Source organism: Cydia fagiglandana, chromosome 24 (genome assembly GCF_963556715.1).
Source record: "Cydia fagiglandana chromosome 24, ilCydFagi1.1, whole genome shotgun sequence".
NCBI lineage: Eukaryota > Metazoa > Arthropoda > Insecta > Lepidoptera > Tortricidae > Cydia > Cydia fagiglandana.
In genome coordinates, this window is record NC_085955.1 from 920,982 (window position 1) to 939,882 (window position 18,901).

An 18,901-nucleotide genomic window follows, 5' to 3' on the forward strand; every position below is an offset into this window, starting at 1 on the left:
GGCGCGAAGGGTATACTTATTGGTCAAGCAGATCTTGTTAGTAGAAAAAGGTGGCAAATTTGAAAAATATAGGCGCGAAGGGATATCGACTCATAGAAAATTTTAATTTTTTTTTTTTTTGCTTATGACGCACGCAACGCATGTGGCAACGCAAAAACTTGTGGTTTCTGAACATAATTTGTCACTGTCAGTGTCACTAAATGTCACTCTCGTGTCAACTCAAATGCACGTCAAATGACCTTTAAACTTTGTTTTAGTTTTCTTTACACATCGATTTAATCACGATTAAAAATATTTACACGTTACAATAAATCGAAATAAGTTAAGTGACATATTTGCTCAATTAAGGAAGACTATGAAAGTTTTAAGAGAATGGACAATCGACGCACCATGGGGAAAAATAGCAAGTAAGTTATCCCATTTTAAATGTACTAAATTGTATAATTTGAGATAGGCTTACATATTTATAAGTTTGGAAAACATACTACAAATACTCACGAGTATAGATACAGATTACAGACTAGGAAATGACCTCCAAAATAGTGTCAACGATGATATTATATTACACAACTGCGAATCAAATATCACAACTGATTGAAAAAAATTGAGTGACACCGACATAACAGTTAACAGAATAATCAAATTCATTTGTTTTATTCCTATTTCATTTGTTTTTACAAAGATAAAATCAGAGAGCTGTTTAACCAATTTGTTGCGTGTTCCATTTTCGAGAGCTGGCTGCGGCGCGGAACAATCATTTCGTGACACGGCAGCCATGCCATGAACCATAGAATATGATATAAACTCCTCCCGTGTCATACGCCACACGTAAAAATCATTGATGACACGGCAGGGGTGTCATCACCACCGAATCGGTTAATGAATTGAAAAAATTAACAAACAAACTACCATCACTATGGTTAACACATTGTACGGGATTACAGTGATATCATGGGGCAACGAGGCAGGCTCGCCAGTACTGCTGGTACACGGACGGCAGGACAGCGCCGCTACTTTTGAGCCACTATTACAGTTGCTGCCGGACACATACCATTATGTGGCTCTGGACCTGCCCGGACATGGCCGATCTGATCCATTTCCTACAGGTGGGTGTATTGGCAAGTTACAGAAAATTATCTAAAAAATTCATAGGAAACATACAAAACTGGAACGTAGAAAACATACAAAAAATATGAGAACTATCTGAAATTTATCCATGTGGAAATGTCGTAATTTTGAAAAATTTCTGATTCATTATTTGGCACATCAGTAAGTAGTCATTTCTATTTAACATTGTACCACCAACTTTCGTTTTAGATTTTGGAATTTTTCCATTATTTCCACTGAGAATCATAAGCTCTTTCGATTCTTATACGAGAAAAAAAGTGTCCCCTAAAATTCATACATTTTTGTTTGGCCTTTTTGTTACGGTCATAAAAGGTTGCACTTATTGAAAACCGAACGAAAAATTTTGTGGGACATTTTTTTTCTCAGTAAAAACGAAATAAAAAAACCGGGCAAGTGCGAGTCGGACTCGCGCACGAAGGGTTCCGTACCATAAAGCAAAAAAAAACGGAAAAAAATACAAAAAGAAAACGGTCACCCATCCAAGTACTGACCACGCCCGACGTTGTTTAACTTTGATCAAAAATCACGTTTCCTGTATGGGAGCCCCACTTAAATCTTTATTTTATTCTGTTTTTGGTATTTGTTGTTATAGCGGCAACAGAAATACATCAGCTGTGAAAATTTCAACTGTCTAGCTATCACGGTTCGTGAGATACAGCCTGGTGACAGACGGACGGACGGACGGACGGACAGCGAAGTCTTAGTAATAGGGTCCCGTCTTACCCTTTGGGTACGGAACCCTAAAAAGCTCGTGATTCTGAGTAGAAATAATATAAAAATTACCAATTTTTTTTGGGACATTTTTAATAGATGCTCATGTACAGTCAGGCGTGGCTCACTCCGCGATTTCGTCGCTTTGCTACAGGTAGCTAAAAGTACATCCGTTCGACCCCAATTTTGGGGTTTGCCATAAGCCGCGCGTGGCGCTGTCGCCACCTAGCGGCCATATCTGTGCTGATCGTGACAGACGCGTTTTATTAGAGAGTGAGTCTTCTGTACCTAGTACTATTATTTATTCTGTGATACAGTCAAGTCTAAAAATATGGGTGTACATATCAATCATATCATACTCAAAAATATGTCCCATAGCCCATAGCTCGTATGTCACCAAATTAAAAACGCAACGACTTCCCATCCCAGTATGACAGTACGCAGCGATCTCGCTGCGCGCTCGCCTGGCTTTCAACTCGCTCGCAAATCGCCAGTGTGACCCCGCTCTGACCAGTGGGGAGACACCCCTGACTTCGGTCGAACTCTGCTCCGTTCGGCTCAGCATTGCTCCGAGCCTCGGAGTAATTATTAGGGTTGATACCACTTGACTTCCTTGTGCGTGCACGACCACAGATAAGATAATCACTTGAATTTTGACAACCCTAAATAGCCGAAAGGGATAGTTCTATATATTAGAAAGGGATATCATGAATCGTCCCTGAATCGCTGTCAAACTTCGGGTTTGTAGGAAGTGTCCTTTCTGTACGGTAGTACTATTATTTCTTCTGTGCTCTGTCTATAAGCTATAGTTTGTGTGCGCAGGATTGGCGCCAACGAGGCTGCACTTCGTGGGCGCCTTGCAGGCGGCGGTGCGGCATCTGCGCTGGAAGCAGTTCATCTTTGTGGGACACTCCATGGGCTGCGAGGGAGGTAGGCTTATTAAGCTTAAGGCGTGTCTCCATATAAGGCGTGGCTCGCGAGCCAACCCAGTATCCATTGCGCGCGGCTGCCTCGCGAGCCAATGTTCGATAGTTTGCCGCGCAATATGGAGACACGCCTTTAGAATAAATTTAAAAGTGGAAAAATTACTGTCTTGGGTGAGACTTGAACTCACGGCTTCTGGATCGATACTACAGCGCTCTGCCATCTGAGCCACCAAGATCTCATCCATAGCCAGCAAATCTTCCCACCGTATTATGGGTCAAGGGGACCCTAGCGACATCTACCGTAAGAGTGTTACACTTCTTAAACGGCTACCGCCGCGCTGGAGTATCGATCCAGAGGCCGTGAGTTCAAGTCTCACCCAAGACAGTAATTTTGCCACTTTTAAATTTATTCTAAGCTTAGTAGCTAAGTTAAAGGAAAATCAATAATACGTGCATACTTCCTATTCTAACATACGGATGCCAGACTTGGGCGCTCACCAAATCACAACAAACCAAACTTCGTACTTGCCAACGAAGCATGGAACGTAGCATGACGGGAAAGAGGAAAATAGATAAAATCAACCACAGCATAATCAGGAAAGCTACAAAGACCAAACTGTGGAATGAACTGTCGCCTGCGGCATTTCCGGACCGATACGACCTTCAAACCTTCAAGAAAAGAGCGTACTCCCATCTTAAAGGCCGGCAACGCGCTTGCAACTCTTCTGGTGTTGCGGGTGTCCATGGGCGGCGGTAATCGCTTACCACCAGGTGATCCGTCTGCTCGCTTGCCTCCTATTTCGTAAAAGAAAAAAAAAAGACCATGTGGTGCAAAAACTAAGAACACTTAGGGTCTCCCCTGATATATCGACGCGCATTCGGCAAAAGCCGATAGGAAAAAGCTTTATGTCCACGCAATAAGAGCGAAAAAGTCGTCGTTTGGCTCGGCTCGCATCGGCCGGCGCCTGCCGACGCGTCGACGGCTTTTTCGCTCTTATTGCGTGGACATAAAGCTTTTTCCTATCGGCTTTTGCCGAATGCGCGTCGATATATCAGGGGAGACCCTTAAGTGGAAATGGGCTGACCATGTAATTAGAGGAGAAGCAACACTATGGTACCCAAGAGAGGGCAAGAGAAAGAGAGGAAAACCTTTCAGAAGAAGAGGATGATCTGGTAAAAACAGCTGGCAAAACCCGGAACAGACTGGCACAGAAGAGAGAAGATTGGAAAGTGTTGGGGGAGGCCTTTGCCAAAGGGCACACAGAATAAATACCAATGGAAAATAATTAAACAAACGATAAGTCACATATACACCACGCTACACGAGTATATAGCTACACGAGCTCATTCCACCGTCCCCATTCTACCATCGGACTTTTAGACGCACGGCCGGTTTCCATCCTTACTTGGTAGATATTCCACCAATTCGCACGAAGCGCTTTGCTTCTACTTTCCTTATGCGCACTGCCAAGGAATGGAATTCCTTGCCGGCGTCTATATTTCCGTGTTCTTATAACCCGGCAACCTTCAAATCAAGAGTGAACAGGCACCTTCACCTCGACGACCGGTCTGGCCTAGTGGGTAGTGACCCTGCCTGCGAAGCCGATGGTCCTGGGTTCGAATCCCAGTAAGGGCATTTATTTGTATGATGATACAGATATTTGTTCCTGAGTCATGGGTGTTTTCTATGTATTTAAGTATGTATTTGTATATTATATATATCGTTGTCTGAGTACCCACAACACAAGCCTTCTTGAGCTTACTGTGGGACTTAGTCAATCTGTGTAAGAATGTCCTAAAATATTTATTATATTTATTTATTTATTACCTTCTGGGCGAGCTCGCTCCATCGTAGGCCACGTCTACGCCTCGGCTAGTCTGTGGCCATGAGTAAGCCCATTCATAATAAAAAAAAAAAATCTGATACAAGGCTATAAAATAAAAATAAAAATAAGCTTAGTAGCATCGTTAGCTGACGTTTCTGCTTGTAATATTGAATTGTTTTATCAATACATTTTTCGTCAGTCGCGACATCTGGCGTCAAGTAGCGGTTCTGATAAATCCACTACTTGACGCTATATGTCGATTACGAAACAACCCGCGTTTTGGTCAGAAACAAACTGTTACAGCTTGGCGATATTATAAATGTTGTTTGTGAGTTGTGTGCAGGTACCTTTTGTGTAAATAAATTAATAATAAAAAACTGAGTTAGCACTCTATCCTTACTTATTTCTCTATGGTTCCAAGGTAATTTGTAGTGTTTTTCGTTAAACATTAAGGCCCCTGTACACAATGGGCCATGGCCGGCCAGTGCAAAGGACGCAGCCATGCGATAGAATGAGATAGTAATATCACTTGCTCCCTCTAACGCATAAATGCGTCCCCCACGCTGGCCCATTGTGTACAGAGGCCTTTACATACAACGAACTACAGACCGTGGAACGAGTGCGAAAAATACACGCGTGTTTCTTTAAGCCTGAAACTACGCCGGAATCTATAGTACATTTCATGAACAAAAAACAGCCAGTGGCCTATTTTATAAAGCTACAAGTTACAATTTACAAGCGGAAGTCTCTTTCTAACCCTATGTGTTAGAACGAGACTTCCGCTTGTAAATTGTAATTTGTAGCTTTATAAAATAGGCCACTGGCGTTTATTACGCAAATAAACTAAAACTGACCCATAAGCACTATGCCTCTTTTTCAATTACGGTCCCGTGTAGCCTCTTCGAATATTTCTTGACGGCTGAAAACTGGCCGCTTGGCACGGAGGTCAGTGAGTGGTTTCAGCGAGGCGCCGGACGCGCGGGCGCCGCGTCCACCCACCAGCGCCGGGACGCCACGGTCGGCAACGCCGCCGCCATCGCCGGTGCAACACGACGCGACCTTCGGTACCAACAACAAGGACCACCTGACCGTGTGCCATCAGAATATTAGATGTATAACTAATAAAACTAAAAATATAGAAGTATTACTGACAAAGGAATTGTCCTGCGATGTACTCATAATGACCGAGCACTGGCTCCAGAGCCACGAGCTGGTGTCAGTAACACTCAATAATTTCGATCTAATATCCCACTTTTGTAGATCGTCAGTGGGCCACGGCGGAAGCTGCATCTACGTTCGTAAAGGCACTAAGGTAATTAACAAACAAGACTATTGCGACCTATCTGTCGAACAATTGTTCGATGTGTGTGCCATACAGCTTGTTGCCGAAAAAATATTAGTAGTCGCAATATACCACTCCAATCAAACTGATCATATGGCCTACCTGAAGTTATTCAGCGAATTATTGACAAAAATATGTAATGAAAAACTGGATGCCATAATAATGGGTGATGTCAATATAAATTTGTTTAAAAATTCCATAGCACAAAAAGAGTTACGTGATACTTTGTCTAGTCACAATTTTATACAGCTAATTGATTTCGCAACAAGAGTAGAAGGTGATTCTGCAACATTACTGGATCACGTGTATTGTAACCTCCCCTCGCAGCGCGTAGCGAGCGTCACCGGCGTCGCGGCGCGCCTCAGCGACCACGACGCGCAGTGCGTGCGTCTTGTGCGCGCTGCCGCGCCGCTGCCGCGCCGCTGCCGCTGTGCACCGAGCGGCGGTCCATCACTAGCGCAAATAAACAACACTTTGCGAATGCTCTTGAGTCGGTCGACTGGACTGCTGTGGTGGAGCGCTCGGGGCGCGACTGTCACACGCTCGCGCAATCATTGTTAAACATAGTAGTCGATATGTTTAACATATGTTTCCCTATGCGCAAACAACCATACCTGGTAAAGGGTAACTCCTGGATAGATAGTGATATTCTAAACTTTAAAAACCTGTTGTTTGATATTATCCGTCTTAAAGAGTGTTTCCCGGAAAATGTAGATCTGATAAATGTCGCCGAGAAATACTCTGCTAAATACAACGCCATGCTAAAAAATAAGCGAACTAACCACTATTCTAAAACAATCCAAAACCACCCAAACAAAATTAAATGTATGTGGAACATAATATCCACAGAACTCGGCCGACGAAATTGCGACAGGCTCGATTATACTGATATATTACATAACCCCCAGGGGGTAGTTTTTAAATCTGAACAGGAAGCGGTAGATGCCCTTAATACGGAGTTTATTACGGCTGCTAGTAGATGCGGGGCGCCACCGGCCGACCTAGCTCGCGCACAAGCCGCGCTGAGTGCAGCCATGCCGCCCGCAGACGCCTCTCTGCGGCTGACACCGTTCTCGCCAGATGAAGTAATATTAATAATAAACAAACAGATAGCCCCAAAGAATAGCACTGACCTATACGGAATTTCACCAAGTCTACTCCGATCAGTCATCCAACCGATTGCGCCCATTGTAGCTCACATATTCAATGCCTGCATTAGAGAGGGTGTATACCCTTCACCTCTAAAAAAAGTTAAAATATCACCCCTTTACAAAGGCAAGGGTAAAAAAACCGACATTAAATCTTCTCGACCAATATCGCTAGTCCCCGCCGTAAGTAAGATATTTGAAGTAGGCTTGAATAAAAGGTTTCTGTCCTTTGCCGGGCGGCTTAACATAATGTCGGAGGCAATATGCTTACAGAGCCGGGCGCTCCACCACCGACCTGGTGCGCGAAGTGGTGTGGCGCGTGCTGAGCGCGCGCGAGGACGGCCTGCATGTCGCGCTGTTATGCTGCGACCTTTCGCGCGCGTTTGACACCGCTGACCATCATCTTATAGCCGACAAATTAACTTTTTATGGCATGCGGGGTCCGGTTCTATCGTTGCTGAGATCTTTTGTGTCACACCGGACACAAAAGGTCTTCGGCGACAAGGGAAGGGTCAAATCGACCGAAATGATAAACACTATGGGCGTACCACAGGGCTCGTGTCTATCAAATACCATCTTCAGCCTGCTACTAAATGACCTGCCTAGTGTCATACACGAAGCAGAAATTTATATGTATGCCGACGACGTGGCCGCCGTTTTGACTGCGCCAACGGCACAAGAGCTGGAGAGGAAATTAAATTCAGTAGTTCGGCGGCTCGAGTGGTGGTTCCAATTAAATGGTCTGGCATTAAACAAGGAAAAAACTATGTTCCTCGTATTCCAGCTTAATGGCACATCACCGCCACCCTGCCGGGTCACCACCGAACAGCAAACCGCGCTGCAGATGGTCCAAACGACAAAGCTGCTAGGCTTCCATGTCGATAGGGGCCTAAAGTGGGACCACCACATAGAAGAGCTCTGCTCCAAGTTGGGCCGCTCATGCTTCGCGCTTCGTCGTCTAGCGAGCACGGCTTCTCGCGACGTAGTATTGTCATGCTACTACGCGACTGTCCACAGTCTCGTTACCTACGGCGTGGAACTGTGGGCACGCGCAGCAGACGCCGGGCGAGCTTTTAGGATGCAAAAGCGGGCTGTGCGCGCCATTGCCGGGGTGCCCGAGGATGCATCGTGCAGAGAGCTATTTAAGCAATTAAAGATTATGCCCCTTCCCTGCGAGTTCATCTACAGGGTAGCTCTCTTCACGTACAACAACTTGGGTACGTTCCGTCAACGTGGTGTGAACCCATCCCGCGAGTTGCGCAGCAACAAGCTCGCCCACCTCCTCGTCACCCCAGCACACAAACTGCGCAAATCCGAAAGGTCGGTGTACGTCGTCGGCCCGTCAGTGTACAACAGACTGCCGGACGAAATAAAAAATACTGCGGCTTCTGCGGTGGCCTTTAAGTCAAGATTGCGAAAGTGGCTTCTTAGACATACATTTTATTCCATAGACGAGTTCTTTGAGCTCCCTAACATATAAATATAACTTATGTTAAATACAGTATGTTATAAATCAAATGTACCAATTATTATCTCTTTATTTATTTATCGTCTTAGGTTAGGTATTTTTATAATATGAATATAAAAGTAAAATATAAAAACACTTACAAAACAATAAAAATACATATAAACACATTATAAAAAACCTAACCTAGGGTGCCGCCAGCAGCGGGGCAAGGCCCAAGCTACCGGTGGTCAGGGCTGCAGAGAGAGGAACCGACGTACTATCCGCGCCGTGTCCAAGATCACCGCCTTCTGCATCTGTCCCTTGATCCAACCACCTAGCGAGAGTCTCTCGAGATGTTGGTCGAGACTCTTCGCTATTAAACCGTTCACTGAAACGACTATCGGGACAATGATCGTCGAATCAACATCCCACATGGCGGTTATCTCGTGAGCCAAGTCTAGGTACTTACTGGACTTGTCCTTCTCGGCCTTCACGAGATTCTCATCATGGGGGATGGTGATGTCAACGAGCATGGCCCGACGTTGCGATCGATCTATTATCACAATATCAGGCTTATTGGCTACAATAGTCCTGTCAGTGATGATAGATCGATCCCAATAGAGCGTGGCACGACCATTCTCGAGAACAGGCGCAGGTGAGTACTTGTAGTACGGTACTTCGCAGTCCACAAGGCCATATAGAAGAGCAAGTTGCTGGTGAATAATCCTGGCTACGAGATTATGTCTGTGCAAGTACTCGCCGTTAGCAAGATGAGAACAACCGGAAATGATATGCCTGAGTGACTCTCCGGGACGGCGGCATGCCCGACAAATGTCGACCGTACCGTCCTTCAGGATATATTTCCGATAGTTGTTCGTCATCATCACTTCGTCTGCAATTGCACAGGCAAAACCCTCGGTTTCTCCGAAGAGGTCCCCGAATCGTAACCAGTTCACCGACGCGAGCAGGTCCACATCGGGTCCCGTGAGGGCCTTGTAGAACCGCCCGTGTAGCACCTTACTCTCCCATGCCGCCTTGCGATCCGCAGTACTTAGTACCACAGGTTTGCGCCAGTTCTCGTTTGCCAAGGAAAGCGGCGTGAGGTTCCTATCTACTGCCACCACATCACGATGCATCCCACACTCGTTGTTAAGGAAATAGTTCCTGAGATTGTACACCTCGCGGTTGTGGAGATCCTTGGCGTTTAGGAAGCCTCGGCCTCCACACTTCCGTGGGATGTACAATCTCATAACTGACGAGCGTGGGTGTAGCATGCGATGTGTGGTGAGCAGTGATCGGACCCTCCGATCCAGGGCGTCCAGCTCGGTCTGAGTCCACCTTAGTATGCCAAAGGAGTATGTGAGTAGGGGCATTACCCAGGCGTTGAAGGCGCGCACTTTGTTGCCTCCTGACAAAAGACTGTTAAGGACTTTTGTGAGCCGACTGAAAAAGCGCTCCTTCACCGACCGTCTAATACCCTCGTCCTCAATACCCAACGACTGTGACATACCAAGGTATTTATAGGTTTCTGATTCAGAGATAGATCTGAAAGACATTGTCTCAGACAGTTGTAAATTTGTTGAATTTACAACCCTCCCCCGCTGTACATGCATAACCGCACATTTATCGACACCAAACTCCATGTTGATGGCACTACTGAAGACTTCCGTGGTTTTCAGTAGCTCCGACAGGTCTTGGTTGTTTGGTGCAAATAATTTGAGGTCATCCATGTACAGAAGGTGAGAAATGACTTCACCCTCTCTCCGAAGCCGGCAACCTAGTCCCAAATCCTTCAGCAGGGTGCTGAGGGGATTTAAAGCTAGGCAGAACCACAGGGGACTCAGACTGTCGCCCTGAAAAATTCCTCGCTCAATCCTTATAAAATCCTGCGGGCCAGGACGGTCGTCCCTGCCACCTGGTTGACGAAGGACTGTGGTCCACTGTCCCATACACGCGCTTAGGAAGGCTCTCAAAGCTGCATCAACTTTATACAACTCTAAGACCCTCCCCAACCATGAATGAGGCACCGAATCATAGGCCTTCTTGTAGTCAATCCAAGCGGCCGAGAGGGCACCCCTGTTCCGCCGGATTTGTTGGCAGATGGTCATGTCTATGAGGAGGAGCTCTTTAGTACCACGGGACCCAACCCTACATCCATTTTGAGCGGAAGCCAGAATATTGTTTGCGACAATGTGCGCGTTGATTTTTGCTCTCAAAATGGATGTAAGGAGCTTGTAGAGTGTAGGCAAGCATGTGATGGGTCTGTAATTCTTCGCTTCCGTGGTACTACCGGACTTATAGAGCAGGAAGGTGACACCAGTTGTTAAGGAAGGTGGGAGGGAACCAAGCTCGAGGGCTTGTTGAAATTGTGCTGCCAAGCGCGAGTGCGAGCATCGGAACCACTTTAGCCAGAAGTTGTGCAATCCATCCGGCCCAGGACTTTTCCAGTTCTGGGCCGAGCGGATGGCACAACTGACGTCATCGGGGCTGATGGTGACTGCCCCCATAGGTTCGATGGACTCGCACTCACGCTCGACAACACTCATCCAACCCCCCTCGGTGTGTCCGACAGGCACCGACCAGATGCTACGCCAGAAGTCGGTCATGGCAGTAGCATCCGGCGGCTGCGTGTCGGGCGTACGAAGGTTGGTTTCCTCCCACTTCCGGTACACCTTCTTTTGGTCACTTTAATTATTATTATTATTATTTATCGAATGTGTAAATTACTATAAATATTAAAATAAATGTACCTACCTAATGACTGGATGTACCTACCAATTAAAATGTAAAACCATCATGAGATCATGACATGTAACTTGCGTTATAAATAAAGTATTTGTATTTGTATTTGCATAACAAAATATCTAATAAATTTGATATGTTCCAGGTTTGTTCTTCAACGCGGTGTACCCTCACCGCATATCGAAGATGATCCTCCTGGACCCTGGGCCGGCGCTGACTCGCCTGCAAGTCCACGACCCCCCGGAGTACTTCGCCTCCTTCCACCAGAAGTACTATGATAACTATGACAAGTTCGCGCAGAAGAGGATCTACAGGTGTGTTTGACATTCATTTTTAACGCCTGATGCAAAGATGGGGTGGTACAAGTTTAACCACTATCTGTTTTTTAGGGTTCCGTACCCAAAAGGTAAATACGGGACCCTATTGCTAAGACTCCACTGCCCGTCTGTCTGTCTGTCACCAGGCTGTATCTCATGAACCGTGATAGCTAGACAGTTGATATTTTCACAGATGATGTATTTCTGTTGCCGCTATAAGAACAAATACTAAAATCGGAATAAATGTTAACTAGTGTAGTTAACAGCGCCATCTATGTGATCTCTTACATACTTTATCGAGCCCTAGAATCCCTAGATGGCTTATCGATCTACATAAAGGTACCTACTTAGTTCCCTATACAGTGCATAGGTGGCGCTGTAATTAGTTATAATTATTTTAGGCTAGCGAATTTGTAATATACTCATGACACTTTTCCAATATACGCCATAAGAAGCACACGCTGTTTTGTCTCCCAACTCCCCTCAAGATCCTCCGACCTCCGCCTACGTCCATCAATAAAATAAATATTTAAGTGGGGCTCCCATACAACAAAAAACGTGATATTTTTTGCCGGTTTTTGCGTAATGGTACGGAACCCTTCGTGCGCGAGTCCGACTTGCACTTGGCCGGTTTTTTTCTTGGCAATGTGTTGAACGAATTGTTTTGTGTTGGCAGCCAGCAGCGCGCCCTGGAGGCGGTGATGAAGGCGCGCGGCTTCACCGAGGCGCAGGCGCGCCGAGCGCCGTCGAGGAATATGGTCCAAGTCGGAGAAGACCTCTATGAGTAAGTCTCGCTCTTTCTATACAGGGTCAGGCGTGGCTCACTCCGCGATTTCGTCGCTTTGCTACAGGTAGCTAAAAGTACATTCGTTCCACACCAATTTTGGGGAAAGCCATAAGCCGCGCGTGGCGTTGTCGCCACCTAGCGGCCATCTCTCCTGATCGTAACAGACGCGTTTTGTTAGAGAGTGAGTCTTCTGTACCTAGTACTATTATTTATTCTGTGACAGGGTCATTTTTCAATTCTTTCAATTCTGATGATAAAATAAAATGTCCCAAAAATTTGTATGACAATTGTACATTCCACTACGTCACGTTTAAAGTTTAAAATTTTTTCATACTAAAACGTGACGTAATGGAATGGACATTTTGGGACATCTTTTTTGGTCGGATGGAGAATGCTGTCGATTCTGAGTAGAATGAGCCCAAGAACGTCCAGATGTGAAAGAATCAGGTTTTCAATATTTATTTCTGAAAACGCCTATTTATTTCCAGATTAAGCTGGGACCGTCGCCTCCTATGCCTCCCGCCGCCAAACTACCCCCCCTCCTACTACTACCAGCTGTTCTGCACCCCCACACCCACCCTACTCATCGCCGCCAAACAGTTCCAGGGAGGTTACACCAACGGCGCGAAGAAAACGCTGAAATTAATCAGTGATTTGGAGAGAACTCTGGATAGTTTCACAGTGGTGACGGTAGAGGGCGGGCATGATGTGCATTTTACTAATCCGGAGCGTTTCATTAAAGTACTTTGTGAGTTTTTAGATAACAAGTTTGAGTGTCAGTCTAAACTGTAGAGGGTATTACACCAACATAAAAACCGGGCAAGTGCGAGTCGGACTCGCGCACGAAGGGTTCCGTACCATAATGCAAAAAACACAAAAAAAACGGTCACCTATCCAAGTACTGACCCCACCCGACGTTGCACTTCGGTCAAAAATCACGTTTGTTGTATGGGAGCCCCACTTAAGTCTTTATTTTATTCTGTTTTTAGTATTTGTTGTTATAGCGGCAACAGAAATACATCATCTGTGAAAATTTCAACTGTCTAGTTATCACGGTTCGTGAGATACAACCTGGTGACAGACGGACGGACGGACGGACAGCAGTCTTAGTAATAGGGTCCCGTTTTACCCTTTGGGTACGGAACCCTAAAAATGGTGTGTTTAGATAATTCCAAATACTTTAGTTAGGTGATTTTGAAAATGGACTGTTATTATGGAGATTATGTTAATACTGATTAAATATATACAGGGTGTTTGGTTCATCTTTTGCCAAATTAAAACGGCAGATAGGTTGAGTCATTTGCTATCTTCCCAGGCCTAGAATTTTTTAATTTTGCTCATGTTTTTTTTTTCAGCTCTATGCCCGTTTTTTGTTAAATTTCAAATTTTTACTTGCGCAGTAGTAAAAAAAACCATGGCCAATTATTTTTCTACGCATGAGTGGATAGCAAATGACTCAACCTATCTGCCGTTTCAATTTGGGTAACGATGTACCAAACACCCTGTATTATAAATAACCAAGTAATTATGTACATATATATGCTTCTTCTTTTAAGTGAAAGGATCAAAATGGGCACTCAGTTGCACATTAGGATTAGTATTAATAAGACTTATGAACATATTCAAATTGTTTAATATAATTTTTCAAAAAACTTGTGAAAACAAATAAAATAGACTGATTTTTAAAGACGAGTTTTCAGAAGTACCTAGTTATATGGTTAAGTGTTCTTATTTAAATTTTATATTAAATAATTGTAAAAATAACAATTATATACGCTTTATTACTGCTATAATTGTTTTTATTATTGTCTTGACTTGATTAAATAGTATTACTCTCAAAACTCAGCTACTTTCTACTAGAAAATCAGATAAGTGGTAGACATGTAGTAATTACAAGCTTTTATTTAATTTCATCTGATCGTTGTCTGTAATCAAATCTTGCAAGTTAAATTTGCCCGGTTTCCGATTGAGCTGAAATTTTGCATACATACGTAAGTCGGGTGACAATGCAATATTATGGTGTCATCGAGCTGATCTGATGACAGAGACCGGAGGTGGCCATAGGAACTCTGTGATGAAACAGCGCAACCTAATTGTGTTAGGGGTTTTTAGAATTGTCTCGATGAGTATTAGTTGTCTGTCGTAAGTAAAGTACAGTCAGCGATAAAAGCTTGTACCAAAAATGAAATCTTTGCCAAAAACTTATGTCTATGGGTCTTCTCAAAAGTTTGCCGACTCTATGTAGCCGCACGCTTGTAGAGATTAGAGCCAGGGCTCCCAGCCGGCGCGGACGACGCTCAGGAGCTCCGGAGACGTACAGTGCCGCAGCAAGCAGGATATCTGCAACATACAGGATCCATTAACAATTTGATGACGAAATTATAGGTTATAATCTTAATTATTATTACGCTGCACAAACTTCTTCATGATAATTATTTACTTGTAGTAGGCGTAATATCATTCAGCCTCTGGCCATGTTAAGTATTCAGAGTACCTAAAATTTTAAAATTTCTCAACGAGAATTCAAAATTTTGTATCAGATTTCTGAACGCATAGTCGCGCCCCCGCGCGCGCGCCGCTTCTGTCGCCCTCATTGTCGTTTTTCATGCAGCCGCGGCCATTACGTCCTATTAAAATAAAAGTGGTTTTAGGACGAAATATGTAAAGAAGAAGATAAAATAAGAAGATCAAGAGCATACGCGTTACATACCGATCGATGGGATCATGATCTTGAACCTATTCTGCATAATCTAGATCCCTATCTCCGCCACCGGCGTCGAGAAGTAGATATCGCTCGGTATCCAGATGTAAGCCTCGCTCTCCAATAGTGCCAGCATTCGGTTAATTATTTAATACACTTAATATTCCGAAAAGGAACATTAATTATTATCAGGTAAAAAATATGATTTGTTTATGCTATTTCTATCTGGTGTTAGTGCTGTGCGTTGGAGTGTTATAACTAGCCAACTCTGGTTGCTGATAGTATTGTGCTGTGCATATGCATTCTGGAGCGCTATTCAGTATCTGTTTCTAATTGCATAAAATGGCTGTGCTAATCATTTTGGAGTGTTAATCTAGACATCTCTGTTTGATATTCGCACTTGGCAACCTTGGCGTACTACACTAGGTGCGTTCACTGCCAATAGCCAAGGGATATTGTCACATATTCCTTGCCAACAGCACTGAGACATTGCTCATGTCCTACCTGATAATAGGGTGCATTATAAGCCACCTACAAGTCTTGCTAGATAAACTTACCTACTGGGTTTTGTGGCGTGTTTGACTAGACACCACTTTTAACCTAATGAGTTAATCATGTGGTATGCCAGATTAGGCCGTCTCTTGATATATACTCATCTTCAAGTAGGTGAAATTAAGAAGGTACTTACTTATTCTAATGTCAGCAAGCGAAGAATTAAGCGAGCAAACCTTGACATTGTCGGAGGGACGCACCAGAATTTTGGATATTATAGGAAAAATCCTTATAGGATAGTGTTGTTGTTTGATTACAGATAAATAACTAAGAACATTATAAAAGAAGTATGACCCGGACAAGATTACAAAAAACTACTCTGCGCTGTAAGAAATTATTGGTCCTCCGAAGATGAACCCACAGACTTAACCTGCAGCTGGCGAGATTCTTGCCAGTGGGGAACGAGGCTAAGTATTGAAATGGTACAAAATAAAGTCTCCTGTTCTCTGACTGTGATGATTTAGCTCTCAAAAATTGTGTACTGTACCACCTATAAGAAGGTATTGTCACTTCTAAGTGATTCTGTCCATTTTTTGAAATTAAATACCGAATCATAATAAATGGCATAAGAGGTTTATTAAATCTTTTAAACATGCTGTTGACAAGTGATGTTTTAAGAAAATCTAGCAGAAGAACTTTAAAACTCCGGCAGCCCAGCCCGTAAGCCTGGCACTTTAAACTTCAAAGGCTCAAATACCAATCATATTTTCTAACGTATGATTTGCTGTTGTATTTGTTTCATACAATAAAGTATTTATTAAACATAACAATATACAAAAACCCCTGGTCAAAAGCAAGGAAGAGGAAGCAGAGCAAGACTTTCCTCTCTGCAGTCACAATGTGGTCGCCACAGTGGTCGCACACAGCGACATCACAATAGCCTGTGTTCATTTAGAACAAATTCTTAAAAGCTGTGGTTTACTTAATTGTATGTACCTAACCTACCTTTTTTCACATATAAGGATTTTGTCCGGTCTATCTCATACAAAGTTCCTTTTTTATCTGTGCCAACACCTACAAGTATTCCGAAATATGATCACTTCTGTGAAATTGATAGTCGAATACTAGAAAAATATGTGACTGAGGTATATACTGTGTGTACAAATATATGCCTATGATGACCTTATAAAATCATGTTCACTTTATAGGTACCTATAGGCAAGATCCATATATTAATATAAGCACATTTAGGTAGTGCAACTGAGCGGTTTTAAGTTAACAAGATATTAGAATTGCCAGAAACTAAGAACACAAAATTGTTAAATGAGCACTAGCTCCAAGATGTTTTTACTTGATTTCTTGAATGTAGAAAACATATCTGTTTCATGTGGAAAGATGAGATTTCAGTTTTTAGTCTTAACATACCTAGACTATTAAACTAGATATCTCTCTAGCTAGATATATGTGCCAGACCTTTTATGAAGTGTTTAAGATCACATACACACACAGACTGTTTAGATGATAGATATATCTATTGTTGATACTCCTTATAACAAATGTTATACTATGTAGGTACTTATACAGGACACACTTAATTTTAGTCTTGGTACCATTACCTATGTGGAGTTATAATCAAATGGAACTAGCTTCTTAGTACCTCAGAAAGCTGGCTACTATATAGATTTATTTCTTTACCTACTAAGGAAAAAATTCAAAGTTAATCAAAAGATAAAGCCCTTTATAAATTGGTACATTACTAATATAAATTGGTTGTTTGTATAGTTATAGGATAAGTTTGGCTATCTGTATGTTTACACAAACGCTTTAAGGGTTAAAGAGCTGAAAAGACAAAAATACATACTTAAGTATACTAAATTCAATATATTTTAAGGAAACCTAGTGTGACATTTTTGGTGGCTCATTAAAATAAAGATTTATAAATATATTTTCTGCAGATATTTACTTACTTACAGTAATAGTTTATTGACACGCTGGGGCGGCAGATTAGAATGAGTTAGCTGTTGGATTATGGAAGGAGTCAAAAAGAATATATATTACATTAAATTTGTTCAGCTTATGGTGGTCTTTTATGTTTAAAGACTTTCTTTCCGGTTTAACAGATTGTGAGATGCTTCTGAGAGCACAGCTTGACAACACAGCTATCGCAATTATTTATAAACCGAATAGGTGAAATTAAATCCTGTATTTTTATGTCTAGGAACATTTTGCAGTGGTGCGAAAAAAGACATTACAATATTCTACTTAAATGATATATTTGTGCTATAAAGCTATTAAGTGATAACTGGGGATTTTAGAGTTAATACAAAGTTTTAATACAAATTTGAAATGTCTTGCAACATTTTGCAACTTCATATACCTATCGAGTTATTGGTAGCCGTGCAGATGAAATATGTGAACGCTATACATATATCCTGGTGAAGTAACCCAGATGTTTTTTCTACATAAGTAGATGCTTTCACGTTTTCATGCATATAAAAATTATTTTATCTATGCTTTTCTTTAATTTGAAATGAAATCTAAGGTATTAAAGTTATAGGAAAACCAGAAGGCACGGTCACTGAAACTACTCAGTTTAACAAAATATTTATGAGTATATGTTACATATAATTGTAAAGAGTAGAGCCCCAGCTCTCAATTAAATAAACTTATTCTATTAACCGATTTCAAGTTTCAACATGGTTATCCCAGTGTTATCCGGGAAGTGTCATCAGCCATCTCTGAACGAGCAGGGAAGAGGAGGAGGAGACAGGAGGAACTTCTGATTGGTGAGGCCAACAGTATGGTGTAATCCCTTGCGCCCAACACCGTCAAGCAACATGATGCCTAAACACTTGAAATACTGGTGTATATTTTGTGAAAATAATTACATTATTTTATGGTATCTGTTCCAGAAGTGCTTGCCGTTTTAATAGCATTACTTATGCTAGGTATAGAAGTGTAATTTTCTGTAAATCTGTTCTTGGGTTTTTATTGGGGAATAGGCTCTCCTCAAATGATACAATTGAACATTTTAGGAAGAACGTTTTTTAGATTACACCCACCTCAACATTAAAGTGTGAGCTGATACCTTAATCAGTCTTAAATTACTTATCAACAATGTCACCAACTAATGAAAATATTTCATTAGGTACAGACAGAAAAAGTAAAAAATTACTTTATTTCTTTTATTAGCCATTGTGATTGTACGCAACGTGCAAACCCTGTAATTGATAAAATATGAAACTTTATTCTGATTTTTGATAAAGACCTTTATGGGCTTTATAAATTACAGTAACCTTTGCTACCTTCAAAATTAATTTTTCAAGATAAAACT

The 18,901-nt window shown here is 42.5% G+C and overlaps 2 protein-coding genes and 1 long non-coding RNA gene across 3 annotated transcripts in view; 2 read left to right on the forward strand and 1 right to left on the reverse strand.

Annotated features, from left to right (window-relative positions):
* Positions 1-246: 246 nt before the first annotated feature.
* Positions 247-13,187, forward strand: LOC134676275 (serine hydrolase-like protein). Its single transcript, XM_063534645.1, has 6 exons — positions 247-407; positions 945-1,106; positions 2,662-2,769; positions 11,416-11,584; positions 12,264-12,371; positions 12,863-13,187. Exons 1-6 carry the CDS (start codon positions 356-358, stop codon positions 13,164-13,166), a joined length of 903 nt encoding a protein of 300 aa, XP_063390715.1. The 5' UTR covers positions 247-355; the 3' UTR covers positions 13,167-13,187.
* A 1,426-nt stretch (positions 13,188-14,613) lies between these two features.
* The window catches only part of LOC134676248 (DNA-dependent protein kinase catalytic subunit-like), a 92,619-nt gene continuing 88,331 nt past the window's right edge, over positions 14,614-18,901 (reverse strand). The window contains exon 17 of the mRNA XM_063534597.1: positions 14,614-14,714. Within this exon, the coding sequence (XP_063390667.1) occupies positions 14,637-14,714 (78 nt within the window). The 3' untranslated portion in view covers positions 14,614-14,636. The remainder of the gene's footprint in view (positions 14,715-18,901) is intronic.
* On the forward strand, positions 15,016-17,644 carry LOC134676339 (uncharacterized). Its single transcript, XR_010099914.1, has 2 exons — positions 15,016-15,267; positions 15,887-17,644. It is a non-coding gene; the product is annotated as an uncharacterized LOC134676339 (long non-coding RNA).

Coding starts and splice junctions, on each gene's coding strand:
- LOC134676275 (XM_063534645.1), top strand. CDS start 356: ATGAAAGTTTTAAGAGAATGGACAATCGACGCACCATGGGGAAAAATA. Junction 408..944: donor ACCATGGGGAAAAATAGCAA/GTAAGTTATCCC, acceptor ACGGGATTACAG/TGATATCATGGGGCAACGAG. Junction 2,770..11,415: donor CTCCATGGGCTGCGAGGGAG/GTAGGCTTATTA, acceptor GATATGTTCCAG/GTTTGTTCTTCAACGCGGTG.